The sequence below is a fragment of the Phaethon aethereus genome, assembly GCF_964289735.1.
Source record: "Phaethon aethereus genome assembly, chromosome: 16".
Taxonomy (NCBI): domain Eukaryota; kingdom Metazoa; phylum Chordata; class Aves; order Phaethontiformes; family Phaethontidae; genus Phaethon; species Phaethon aethereus.
Window position 1 is genome coordinate 17,155,057 of NC_138592.1, and position 13,857 is coordinate 17,168,913.

General features: G+C 48.4%; 1 protein-coding gene across 1 annotated transcript; it reads left to right on the plus strand.

Annotated features, from left to right (window-relative positions):
- The first annotated feature begins 3,623 nt into the window (after positions 1–3,623).
- On the plus strand, positions 3,624–9,516 carry AAR2 (AAR2 splicing factor). Its single transcript, XM_082007266.1, has 3 exons — positions 3,624–4,600; positions 6,063–6,292; positions 9,266–9,516. The coding sequence occupies exons 1-3, from the start codon at positions 3,850–3,852 to the stop codon at positions 9,431–9,433; spliced, it is 1,149 nt and encodes a 382-aa protein (XP_081863392.1). The 5' UTR covers positions 3,624–3,849; the 3' UTR covers positions 9,434–9,516.
- Positions 9,517–13,857: the final 4,341 nt, after the last annotated feature.

The following is a 13,857-nucleotide window of genomic DNA, read 5'->3' on the forward strand; positions in this document are numbered from 1 at the left end:
TTCATGCTGGATTTGTCAGCAAGACACAGACATCCTGGCTGCAATGTTCATGGCGAGAGACAAAAATTTTTAAAAAAGGAATAGCAAATATATTATATATATATATACATACATACATATATATATATATATAAAAACAGGAAACAAAATGCATCCTTGCACTGCTGCTATATGCTGGAAACGAATAGCAAACACCACCACCAAGAAACAAAGCCAACCCTCTGCAGACAAATTGAAGAATTTACTGGATTGGTGATAAATTAAGATTAAAAAAATTCATAATAATAACAACAATAATATTGTTAACAATACAATAAGCCACCATCTTGCATGTTGCATTAAAGGATACACAATCATGAGTTCATTTGTTGCACACTGAATGGAAAGGAAAACTGCTTTGCAACAAAGCAAGAAATAAGCAAACTGAAATAAAAAACCACAAGCAGAAGCAAAACCATTCCCCCCTCTGGAAAGAAGAGAGAAAAACATTGAATTTATTACCTTAGAGTTATTTTCCAGTTCACAAGTGTTGTTTAGCCCTTCTCCTCATTCCATGCTGGTTCTTTTGCATCTTTTGGGGTTCTGTTAACTCTTCCCCTTCCATTCCTTATCTTCTTCTCTGTGCACTTGTCCAACGTCTTGTTCTCTGAAGGTATTTGAGAATGGATTTCATTTCAAACAAAGCAAATGATATGTATATGGTTTCTCACTTATAAAAAAGCAGCCTGTAGGGGTTTCACATGGATGTGCATTTAAGTTATGTATATTATTATATATAATTGAGGGGGGAGGGAGGGAACAATACTGAAATAATTCAACAGTGCTGGTAAATATGATGATGACATTTTTAAATTATTAACTCTTTGATTGACTGTGGTTGGTGTATTTTGAGACTCTTAGATCACACTAAGTGGGACTCAGTCCTGCAAGAAGAGAATGGGGAAGGTTTCAGCCACTGCTGTTTTGGGGGGGAAGGGGAGAGGGTGAGAGATGGGAGATGTCCCGCCAGCTGATCTGCAGTGTATGGTGGTTGGATTTGGAGGGTCAGTGGTGACTTGGAGGGGCAGGGAGGGAGGTTGAGGCTGTGGCTCCGGCAGCTGTAGGCAGGATTGTCTCCCCGGCCCCCACCAGAGCCACAGGAGTCATCTAGGAGCAAGGTGGCAGCCGCAGGACCACGTTCATCGCTCCTCTCCAGCCCACTGAGCCGTGCCGGTGGTTGGGGTGGTTTTGCTTTGTTTTGAGATCCCAGTAATGAAGTTACTCGAGCTTTGTAGTAGGGTCAAAGGCAGAGGGGTTGTTTCCGCCCTGCCTGCCCCGCTGCCCGGGGACTGATCGCAGGGGCTGCCTGAGGCGCTGCAGGCTGGTGGCAGCGGTGGCGGGGCGATGGCATTCCTTCCCCCGACCTGCCTAGGGATGGGCAGTGGAGAGACCGTGCTGTCTCCATCACTGCAGAGCCTCCCCAGCATCCCAGGCTGGATGAGGGAACCCGAGCCCTCTGCGTAAGAAGGCGCGTGTCAAGGAGATGTCAGTGGAGCTGCCTTCCCCCAACTCATCCCAGCTCGGCCTTTAGCCACAGGCTTCCTCTACAGCTGCCTTTGGAAGGGGATCATGGGCCAAGCCCAGGGCCTCGTACACTGTGAACCAGGCAGTTAGGGTAGACTCGGAACCAAAATCAGAAAGAAAAGGAAATAAATGGGTTTCCTTCCTGGAATTGTCTCTAGCTCCTGCGGAAACAGAAGGGCCCACGATTCTGCACCATTTTGCCTTTAGTCTCCCACCTGTCACACAGACTGTGCCCAGAAATAGGTGCGTTTTGCCAGGTCCTGCAATGGCTCGGAGGATGACAGCGAGCAGGAGAGCCTGCGCCGTGAGGATGTTGCAGGCAGACCCCGCTCACCGCCTTTGCTGGCCGAGGAGACAGCTTGCTCCCCGGCAGCTGTGGTTCAACAGTTGCTTGCTAGTATGTCCCCGTGAAGTCTGTTCTCCTTCTGGCAGAGAGATTTCTCCTACAAGGGTGAAGGGCATGAGCACAGGCTGCTTGGGAAGCGGACAGAGCTGCTGGCTGGCACCAGCGCTGCCAGATCGTGAGGGTCTCCCCAGCTTCCATCCAAGCACCTTCAGCTACAGAGACCAGACCCCCAACCAAAAAAGAGTTCAAGCAAAGAGGCTACTTTTCTCTCTTTTCTTTTTTCAATGCACCCAAACCAGCTGTAATTGACAGCAGCACTTTCAGAGAGGGAGGCAGGGTGGCGGAGGACAGTGGCGGCAGACAGTTGCACGTGGTGTCCATCAGCACGCTACGTGCTTCATACTCGGAGCCCACCCAGCTTTGACACCTTTACAACCCACCAGAGGCTACTGTGAAACTAGATACTTGCTTTTGAAGTTGTGTACAGTTATAAAATCGAAGGTTACTGTTAAAATTAGTGGCCTTACAGAGTTAGACTTGATTTGCGCTTGGACTGAAACAAGTTACCTTTGGAGTGAGCAGATCCAGTTCCTGGTTTCTGCAGCGTGTTTAATGGGTGGTAGTGCTTAAAAACTTTAAAAAAGAAAAAAAAAAAAAGAAAAAAAGGAAAGAAAAAAGCTCACTGCTTGTTTGCTTGCCAAGGTGTGGGTTTCTGCTGCTCAGCAACAACTGAGGCCCCATGGGCTCAGCCCCCCCAGCCTGCCCATCACCTTGCTCCATTTCAGATCGCCGATCACTGCTTGTTTTCGTCCAGGGGCCTTTCTGTTGAAAGGAGTGGGAGACATGAGTGCCTGTTTTTACCTGATCCCACAAATTCATTCCAAACCTGGCCTGCGATTGCATGAGTAATAATAATGGTAACAATAATAATAATAATAATATTTATTTTTATTTGAGAAGCACCTTACCAACCAACTGCAACGCTCTGTTGTTCCTTCACTAACTCTCCTTTTTTCTTCCCTTGTTTTCCCTCTCCCCCCTTTGGTCATACTCCTTTTCAGTGCTCAGTGGTGTATGCGTGTGTGCTCACTGTTCTTGTATTCAATAAAAGTGAAATAAATGTGTTTGATGCTAAATCAGCGGGCGGCCTCAGTGAACTCTTTCCTACCACCAGGATGGAGAAGCGAAGGCGGGATCTCGCAGCCGGGGTCTCTGCACATGGAGATACTGGACTCTGCTCCGTCTACAGCGAAGATACCGCCAGGTTGGGGGTCGCGGCTGGTGGAACTGGGGGCGGCTTCATGCAGCGGCTGCCGACCCTCGACCGCAGGCGTGGGTCAGCGAGGGTCGTGAGGGCGCTCCAAGGGCAGAGGGAGGAGGCGGCAGCTGTCCCGGGCTCTGTCTGCCCTCCTGGGAGCGGGGCCGGGGTGCTATGCGGGCCTCCGTCCCGCGGCGGGGCTCCGGGCCCGCCTGTCGCACGGCGGGGCCCCTGTCTGTCTGTGACAGGGGCCCAGGGGCACGGCTGCCACCTGCGGGGGCCTGGGGGAGCGAGACCCTCTTTGGGGGACGTCAGGTCAGAGCGGAGCAGCCGCCGGCCATGGGGGGGGGCCCCGGGCGGGCAAAGGGGAGCAACTGCCGGGTTTGGAATCTTGGGAGCCGGGGGTGATGAGTGGGGATCCCGGCGGACAGGGCCCGCCGGGGGCCGGGGGCACGGTCGCCTGCAGGGAGGGCCCGGGGGACCCGAGTTCGGACCCCGGGCGGCTCCCCCCGCCGGTCGCGGGTGGGAGGTGGCCGCTCCCGGAACTGCCACCCCCGGAACTGCCGCGCCCGGAACGGCTGTGCCGCCCGGGAGCTTTTCGGAGAGGACCGGGCGGGCACGGAGGCGCCGCGGCGGTTCCGGGCGGTGAGGAGCGGGCCGGGGGCGCCGGTCGGGCCGGGCAATGGCGGGCCCGCGGCTGGAGCCTGAGCTGGCCAGGCAGCTCTTCTTCGAGGGCGCCGCGGTCGTGGTGCTGGGTGTGCCCGAGGGCACCGAGTTCGGCATCGACTACAGCACCTGGGCCGTGGGCCCCAGGTTCCGCGGCGTCAAGATGATCCCGCCGGGCGTCCACTTCCTGCACTGCAGCGCGGGACGGGCGGCCGGCGGCCGGGAGACGGGCCCGCGCACCGGCTTCTTCCTCAGCCTGCAGCGGCGGGAGTTGCGGGTCCTGCGGTGGGACGCCGCCAGCGAGACGGTGGGCCTGGCGGCCGCGGGGGACGCTGAGGCCTTCAGAGAGAGCCTGCAGGAGATGGACCGCTTCCTCGGGCCCTACCCCTACGAGACCCTGAAGAAGTGGGTCTCCCTCACCAGCTTCATCAGCGAAGCGGCGATGAAGAAGCTGCAGCCGGAGAGCGGGCAGATCTGCGCCTTCTCGGAGGTGCTGCCGGCCGTGGCCGGGAGACACAGCAGGGACCGGGCGGAGCAGCACTTGCCCCCCTTCGGCGCCGAGTGCCGGAGCTATGCCGAAGGCATGGCGCGGCTGCCCCGCATGAAGCCGAAAGCCGGCACCCAGATCAGGTTCACAGAGCTGCCGAAGCAGATGTACCCCGATGGTGCCACTCCGGAGGAGATAACCAGGCACAGCATGGACCTCAGCTACGCTCTAGAGAAGATGATTAACCAGCGATACGGCAGCCAGCCTCTGGATCTGCTTGGTGAGTCCCAGCTGTCGCCTGGTAGAATCCTCGGGTGCTTTGGGGGAATAAAGTCATTTCTCTGTAAAACGAGAACCCCGGGATGAAGCCTGCGCCTCCTCCCTGGGCCCTGTTCCCTGGCGCCCTGAGGCATGTCTCTTAATTGCAGGCAGGACAGAAGTTTGTGGCGTTTTTAGCAGCGGTAGGGCCTGTTCCAGTTGCACTGGTGTGAGGACGTGGTGCTCCGGAGCTGCCAGCCTGCCACGTTTGCCTCTCTCGCTGCTGGGTGCTGTGGTTGGAGCCCAGATTGCCTCAGATTAAGTTAAAAGCAGCCATCGCCGGTGGCCGCGAGCTGCATCCCCTGCAAAGGGACCCTGTCACCAGGCACCAGCCTCGCAGGGGGCCTGTCAGGTGAACCTCAGAGGACGGAGCTTTCGGAGCCCTGGGAGCACTGAATGGGGCTGAGCACGGTAACGTTCGCATTCCTGCTCCCGTTTCGGAGGTGAAGTGGTGTCAGGCCGTTCCCCCCGGCTGGCGCGGTGGCAGCTCTGCTGTGTGCTGCTGGCGACTCTCTGTGGCAGCATTTGGGGTTTGCCAGCCCTGCTGCAGGAGACATCCGCAGCGAGGGCCTGGCTCCCGGTCGCAGGGTCTTAATTAATTGCCAGCCTTTTTGGACAACTTATGATAGGAATAAATACCAAATCTGTGGAGGTCCTGACACATGGTTTTGTTTTGTGGCAGGATGGAGGGAGGGCTTGGGAACCCAGCTGAGCTGGAGCCTCAAGGCTGCTGAGGTTTGGAATCAGCCTTTGTTTTTCCCTTTTTCCATTTTTTCTATATTAAAGTTATACAATTTATTTTTTATCAAAATTATCAAAGACAACTCTAGGATACAAAGAACAAATTACCTTAGGAAATGGTGATGCCATCATTCTGGCAAAATAGCTGATGCTAAGGGTCCAGTGAGGTGAACCCTGGCTCTTAATTCAACGAGGGAAAGGCATCTGTTAATGTACTGCTCACCTCTCCCAGCGTTCCCACAGCCCTTGTGTTCAAGGGCAGTAGCATTTGCACTCCTGTGTGGCTCTGGAAACTCGGGCACAGGCAAAGTGAATGCTTGCAGGATAACAGTTTGCCTTCTTGAGCATCATTTTGAGAACACGGATGACACTGGAAGTCCTTAGGTGGCTGTGTGCTCCGTTTGCCGGTAAAGTCACTCTCCAAAGATAATTACAGCTACAGGTGGACCTGCCGGATTATGCTTTGCTTTTTCTCCAGCTGAAGAGCAGCGCATTAGGAAATAGTCAGTGTTTGGAGTACTGGTTGCTATTAGCAGAATCGCTGGAAGGGCAGAATGCATGTGCAGAAGGCAAACCCAGAGTTTAGGCAATCGTTTACAGAGTTTTTGAAAGGACACGTACCCTGGCTATATTTTTAGTCTTATGTGTGTTTTGTTTTGTTTTGTTTTGATGAATATGCGCAGCTGAGTTGCAGTTTGCTTTCATCTGCTTTCTGGTCGGGAATGTGTATGATGCATTTGAGCACTGGAAAAGACTCTTAAACATCCTGTGCCGATCTGAAGATGCCATAGGGAAGTATCAAGACCTTTACGTCAATCTCATTTCTGTGCTGTATCACCAGCTCAGTGAAATTCCAGCTGATTTTTTTGTGGACATCATCTCCCAGGACAACTTTTTAACCAGCACCTTACAGGTATGTTTGCGCCTGTCTCTTGAAAAATGGGAGTGGGAGGAGAGGGCATGCAGGGCATCAGAGCTAATTTGGGGAGAAGCTGCAAAAAGAATTAAGCTATTGTTGAGCTGCATGGGAGATAGTGAGTGTATAAAAAACCCATTTTTTTACATTTTCCCTGTGTTATTTACAAATAAATGCCATTTGCTTGTCATCTCAGAGTTTGATCTGCTCAAGCTATGCCTAGAAGAGTCTAATGCAGCATAAAATTGAACTAGTCCACATGCAGAGAGGCCAGCAGAGTGAGGCAACAAGAGGAAAGGCTACTGAAGATGGCTGCAACAGAGAATGGGACCGTGTCTTTTTTATTATGTTTTCCTTGTAAATATTGCTGAAGGTGCCCACTGGCACGGTTTTAGAGTTCTGGAGTGGTGCATCTAATGTGACAGGACTGTACCAGCATATTTTTTCTAAAAAATTCTAAGTCCTTCAACGACATTAAGTTGAACAGCTATGACAGAGGCTGAGCAAGTGCAAGACGATGCCTGTTTGTTTATTTTTTTTCCCCCAAATGCCATTCATTCTTTTTTTAAAAAAACCCAAAACTTTGGCATGAAAGACTAATGATGCTGATTTTTGCTAGGCTTGAATGGTATGCTTACTATGCAGAGAAGTTGCAGTGAAACCTTATTAAGCTTAGGGCCGTGATAGTATTTAAGAAGCTTTTCCACTCCTGTTAGCGTTAAGCAAAGCTGAAGATTTCCTATAATCAAGTTCTTATCCAGAGGGAATTTATGGTTAATCCAAAATGCAGAAAACACTGCTGCTACTGAGACAGGCATGTAATTCAGCACTGGTAAAACCAGTTACTCCCACTGATTGTAACAGTGCTAACAGCTCAGCAAACAAACTAGTCAAAACTCGGTGGAAAAAAAAAAAGCCAAAACCAGATACACTGGTGAAGCTCAGCAATGGAAACTTAATCCGAGCAGAAACGGTAGTAAGTTATTTTGCAGGTGCTTGATGCAAATTGGTAATGCCTTCTCCTTTCTTGGAGGGTGGTTGCATTTCTCTACTTGTAACCCCAAGTTCTTGCTGTAAATTTGGGGAGGGAGGAGGTGTTTGTTTTTAACTTGCTGGGTAAAATGTCATGGGAAGCATTTGCTTTAATCAAGTGACGTTCTTCACTTTTTTGTAATTTGGATTCATAAAAGTCTCTTTTTTAAATTTTTCTTTTATTTTTCTTGGTGTGTTTTTTCCATCCCATTACAGGACTGGAAAACTTTGCTCTGTTTGCAGCATGCTCACAGAGCGACGCTTTGCACTGTCAATTTACAGAAGTCTTGTATGCCCTTGGATTTCATCAGTCTCTGTTTTTCACTCTAAGCTGATGCCTTTAGGTGGCTGTGCTGCCTTCAACGATCACTGTTAAGCTCTAGCAGGAGTCACCACATTCTAGTAACAAAGAAGAAATTTGCCTTATGGTTGAACTGAGCCTCTCCTTGCTAAAAGTGCTCCGTTTCTCTGCTCCTGTGGGATTTCTCTGATGTGCTGAAATAATGCCAGGGAACCTCTGGGACTTGCCTTACCCAGTCACTTTATGTACACAGCCGCTGGAGTTAAGAGTCTTAACTGGATGTGGGCAGGTGGATCAGAAGAAGTGCAAAATGGTGGGGGGGGGGGAATGTGTTATCTGTGTTAGCTTTTGCTCAGCTTTGAATACAGCAACTTTATTTCTGGAGTTTGATCTAAGGCAAGAAGAGTACAGCATAACCTCCACTGACTATACAGCCCTAACAATGTTTAAAGGGGAAAAAAAATGATGAAATAACTAATTTAATATCCAAATCATTGAGGAGAAGTGGGAAGTATAATCTTTTAAATTTTTTTTTTTTTTTAATAGCAGCCTTGCTGTGTAAGGGAGTTCTGTTATAAAGAGGCAGTTTCACAGTAGACTGAACAAGGAAAAGGGAAACGATCATAAACAAAGCGAGGTACTTTGCTACTCATTGTCAGTGTTTTATCCAGCTGTCAGTGTCTCTCCCAAATAAGAGCCTGCTTTTTCCCCAGGGGGCTTTTCCTTCAATTCCATCATGCAATGATTTTTTTTTTTTTCCCTTTGGCTTCAAAATGTAAGTTTCATTCTATGGAAATGAGTTCTGGATCACGAGGTCAGAAGAGGAGCAGAAGCAGGCTGATGAGAGATGGGCTCTGAGGCTAAATGCCCTGTTTAGTCATACACAGGTGCTTTAGCTCTCAAAGTGTGAACAGAAGCTGTGAATTTGTGAAAAGTGGATAGATTTGTGTGTGTTTGGATGATGGAAGGGGGCTATCCTTGGAGGTTAGTCCAGATTTCAGTGCACTGTGCCTCAAGGGAATGGCTGTACTGGCGATAACTGGATGTTTTCCATAGAGCTCCCATTCTTCTCTGACCTTCAAGGTAATTTTGTTTTGTTAAGTTTCCTCTGTATCCTAAGGTGTTGGTGATACCGTATTACAAAAATACTTTGGGGGATCTCCTGGTCCACCCAACCATGAAAAAGATGGGTATAATTACCTGTTGGCCTTTTTGACACATGCTATAAAATTGGATATGTGGCAAATGAAAACTGATAGTTGTTTGTGGTTTTTTTTTCCTTCTGCTCAGATATTTTTCTTTGCTCACACACGATAATTTCGGAACTCCATAGTACATCTTTAATTACATACATACTCCTGCTTGAAGCAAAGTTACTAACCTTAGCACAAATATTTGTGTCGCTGACTCAGTGGAGTGAAGGCAGGATGCCTGTCTTGGCTGTGGGATGAGAGAAGTGTAGGCTTTGTTTAGGTAGCCCCAAAGCTGGAGTGGTTTCCAGGGTGGTTACATCCCTTACCAGTGGCCTAACCTGAAATTTTTCCTGGTGCACCCTGTTGATGACGTCTTTGTAGGAAAGAGATGCACAGCTTGTGCCCTGGCTGAGTTCTTACTAACCACTACTCTGTTCTTTTTAGGTGTTTTTTTCCTGCACGTGCAGTGCTGCTGTGGATGGGACCTTAAGGAAGAAGGCTGAAAAATTCAAGGCTCACCTAACGAAGAAATTTAAATGGGACTTTGAGGCAGAGCCTGATGACTGCGCTCCTGTAGTGGTAGAACTTCCGGAGGGTGTGCAGGTGGACTAAGCAAAATGGTCGCTTAGAAACAAACAGGTTTTTCAGATAACTCTTTCTCCACATCTTCTCCAACCTTGCCAGCTTCCTCAAGTCTGTTTCTGAAGCTGATTCCTCTTTCTGCTGTAGAAGCAGATGTGGAAAACCCAGGAGGATTCCTAAGTTTGTGAGGAGACCAGAATTATTGGGGGAGTTTGAATATTGTCACATGGCTACTTTGGACACCTTATTTTTTTCCCTAGCTCTTCTGCAGCATCTCCTCATTCTGTACTCAGTTGACCTCTAGATCCCTGGTCCCTTCCATCCTCCTGGGCTGGAGCTGACACGCTGTTTGGGAGCATCTGTGGTTTACACTTTGAAGCCTTTGCTGCTCCAGTTTGATACCTCCTGAGCGAGGAGTGTAAGGTCACTGCAGCCTGAACCCAGGCTGTGAACTGAGAAGTTCTGCTCTGCCTAGGCTTGTGTTACAGGGATGTAGCCTCAACTGTTTAAAAACTGTGTTGGATGCTTATGCTGTTTACTGTGATTTATTGTAATGATCTGTTGTGGAGGAGGACTCAAAGCCACAGCAAAATTCCTCCCATTTCATACCTCTAATACTGAGGTATCTTATTCCTCCCATTCTGTTAAAGCTTTTTGTATTTACTGCTGAGACACAGGTTAGCCTGATGTAAAACAAGATTAACAGTTTGGTAAAAAGAAATAGAATTGTTGCACAGTAGTCACCCAGGTCTTGAAGAAGATAGCCAGCATGAGACAAAAGGTCAGACTTCCACATCTGACACAACTAGATCCTCTGTTTTGTTATAATTGGAAATCTTATGTATTTTCACTGGTGACATTCTCTTCTTTCTCCCTGTTTCCCACAGATAGGCTGTAAGAAAACTTGTGGTACTTGTTCAGAGCTGCACGGGGACTTAATCCCACCACTCACTTGTTCCCTTCTCAGCTATTAAGACTCCTTCAAGGAATTTGTATGCATGTCTAACAAGATAACATTGTTAGTCTTTTATAGTTCGAAATAAATCTCAAGAGAGCCTTGCCTACAGAAAACATCTGTACAAATAGTTTTTCAGTTGTTTAGCCAAAGCTTATGGTACAGTGACTTTGCCCGCTCTTTCTCATCAGGATGTCCAGTGTCCCCAGAAGTAACATCACATCTGACACCCAAGGACTCGTACTAAAATGGTGCGTGCACAAAGCGCAGCATGTTCTGGGAAGAAGGTATGTGATGAGGTGTTTCCAGACAATTGTGAAATTCCCACAGGAATCAGCTGTCAGAAGCCCTTGTCTTCTCAGAAACAGCTCAGTGCTGTTTCCTCCCTTTCCTCAAGGGCTCTGCATTCCATTACTCTGGTGTCTTGGTTTATCCGCTTTAAATGCACTCCGTATTGACCACAAGCCCTTAGGGGAGGTTACTCTGATTTGGCAAGTGTTTGTTCTTAAATCTCTCTTTCCATGCTTTCTTAACATCCTTGAGATGTTTTGTACAGCACTTTATGCTCTCCTCTGGTCTTCCTGCTCTTTGTATCCACAGGCAGTTGCTGCCTTTGCAGTTGCCAACTGCTTGTTTGTTTGTAATGAATGGTCCCAGCTTCGATGAAACCCTTTTGGTTTGTTGTCTCTTTGCACCAACCTGGTGACTGGTTCTGTCGCTTTGGAGCGAGATACCAGTCGTTGATGTAAGTGGCCAAGGTAGCCTGGAGCCTGGGAGCTGCCTGCCTGGAAGGGAGGGAGGAACAGTGCTCTGTGGCTGCAGAGCAGGCTGGCCAGGCAATGCTCCCACTTGTTTGATGGGTGGGTTAATTTGACTGTGTCTTTGTTAAATCTCAAAAACAATAACTGAAAATGAACTTCCAAAGTGTGTAATAATCAGGTTCCCATATTGAACTACACTTCTAGCAACTGAGAAAAGAAAATATAATTGTACCTCCATTGTGCTTTTTTCCTTTTTGCAAGGTTGTAATAGGGAGAGGTAATATCTCGTATTAGAGCCACAAAATAGGTGGGGAAGAAACAGGCCTTTGGGGACACAGTCCCTTTGTTAGATGTGAAACACAAGCAGCAAACTTTCAGCTAACTACAGGTTGAGGTGTTCAGAATTCAGGTCCATTATATGAATCAATTGCACACTCTGAGGGAAAAGGGAAGCTGGCACATATGAAGCAACATATGCTGGATGTTTACAAGTTTTGGGAGGGGAAAGGGTGCTGTTATTCCTGTTGAAGTCAGCAGGAAGGAGGATACAAAAGGGAAGTGGTAACATGTAACAGAAGGAATATTTTCTTGCCCTTATATAGCCTTAGGCCACCTATGGCTATGATAACACTACCCCTTCTTCCAGCTAAGAAGAAAATAATGATCTGAAAGCAAAAGAGGAATTGTGTGTGTGTCTAAGTATGCGTTACTGCAAGCTAATGAAGTGTAATATGTGATGCGCTTGCAACACCGATTCAGGAATGAATTAGGGTCAGGACAAGCAGCTTTTGGTGCGTTGTGAAGTGGCGCTGAAGCATGAGGTACATTGGCTTCCTGCTTATGTGGAGAGTTGTCCAGCTGCCAGAATTGTGCAAGTGAGGCAAACTGGCGTCATTCCTGCCCTGTGACATGCTTTCACTGCAAGTTGTGTTGGAGCATGGGCCCTGCTTAGCCTTGGGTGAAGCTGGTCACTTGTGGATCAGCAGTGGCGTGAGCTGACCACTGGATACACCCAGAGGTGCCCAGCACACTGCGTTTACAATACAAAGCCCAGTGTGAGTTTAGTCAACCCTGAGAGCTGCTATTCCTTTTTTTGCTTTTCACTTTCCCCATAGGCTCAGTAACGTTAGCCAAACCAGAGTTCCGAGACTGATGTTTACCCTGTGTGGGGCCTCCGTGTTGTCCCACACCACACCAAAGAGAGTTGCTTCTTGTTTCATTGATCCTGCAAATTCAAAGATGTGGAATGTGCCGCCTGGGCTGTAGAAAGCTGCCTTCCTGTCCCAGTCTTTTAGTACATCCTTTTTTTTATTGGGAAAAGAAAATGGCACATCTTGCTCTGCCAGTTCATGCAACTCCATTTGCGATTTCTACCACCTCCTCCCCAGCTGCCAAAAAAGCAGACAGATCACTTCTGTCCTTTTTCAGGTGGATTGCTGCCGATGACTTCATCATGTCAGTGATGAACGTCCATGGCATAGCTTTGCAGTTCAAATTGGTTTTGTGTGGCGGCTGTCTCACCAATGCTTTGACTCCTGTGACAGCAATGCTTGGAGATCTTGAACAGCACCAAGTTCATACAGTGTTAGGTGCTACCTTGACACGTAGAGGTGTTATTCTCCCACAGCTCTTGTCCTCTTAATGCAAACTAAAGATGAAAGGGAGCAGGTGGGGAAGCTGTAGAAAGTAATCGGTGACTCTGTGTAGCTTGTTAGTGCTCTGGTTTTAAACCTGAAGTGAGCTCAGGGTTAATTATTATTGGAACTAGCAACTCTTTCTTGGTGCTTTCACTTCTACTGCTTAACAGCAAGTTGAATTTTTCGTTATTTGCTTAGTTTTTTCTTATGGTAACCCTAGCCTTTCTGTGTGCATCTTGTTTCAGTTCAAGTCTTTTTTCTGTTTTTATTAGGCTTTTCTAGTGTTTGTTAGTATTATACCCTTATTGTTCTAATCCAGAAATAACAAATGATAGATATCCATTTGCCATTTGTGCCTCTAACAACTAACAGGAGTGAGAGATTTTTCAGAGTCTCTTAGACATTCACCACCTTTGGTTAGAGCAACGTTTGCTTCTGCTACTGCTTTGACAGCTGGACATAGGCTATGCCAGCCGCTGCAGAGGGAGCGGCTGGCACTGAGCTCCTGGAATATGGAAAAAGATTAAATGGAACATCTTGATCCCTTTCTCTGAAAAAGGAAATAATCTTCCCCTGATATTGCTGTTCATTGTCCAACAAAGCTGTGACAGTGGCTTATTCTGCAGCCCTGTTACTATAAAAGGGATGTGCTGTGGATGGTCATTCCTTCCCAGTGTGGTCAGCTATTTCATGGCTATTTCTGTTCCCCCTCCGGGAACGTGCAGCTCCTCTCCCGCTGCAGGCGGTGGGGCTGCAGTCTGCTAGGCAGACCAGGGCTGGGGTTTGGCAGTGCAGGAGTGCGTCCCACGGAGGCAAGCGTCCTACAAACCACAGAGTGGAGCTGGAGCATGGGTGGGAGGACGCCGGTAAAACATGAGCTGTGCTGGAGCCCGTAATTAATGCACAGGAGGCATCAAATCTGCAGAGGCCTCATTAAGATATCGAAAATGAGCTGCAAGCAGCCTTACCACAAATAAACAAACTCCAAACGTGTTGATCAATAGGAGGGAAAATCCACGCGCAGGCTGTCGGAGCTGCTGCTCCAGATGTGTGGGTCCGACCCGCAGCTCCACCTGCCTCGTGGGTCTGTTCCAGCTCTGT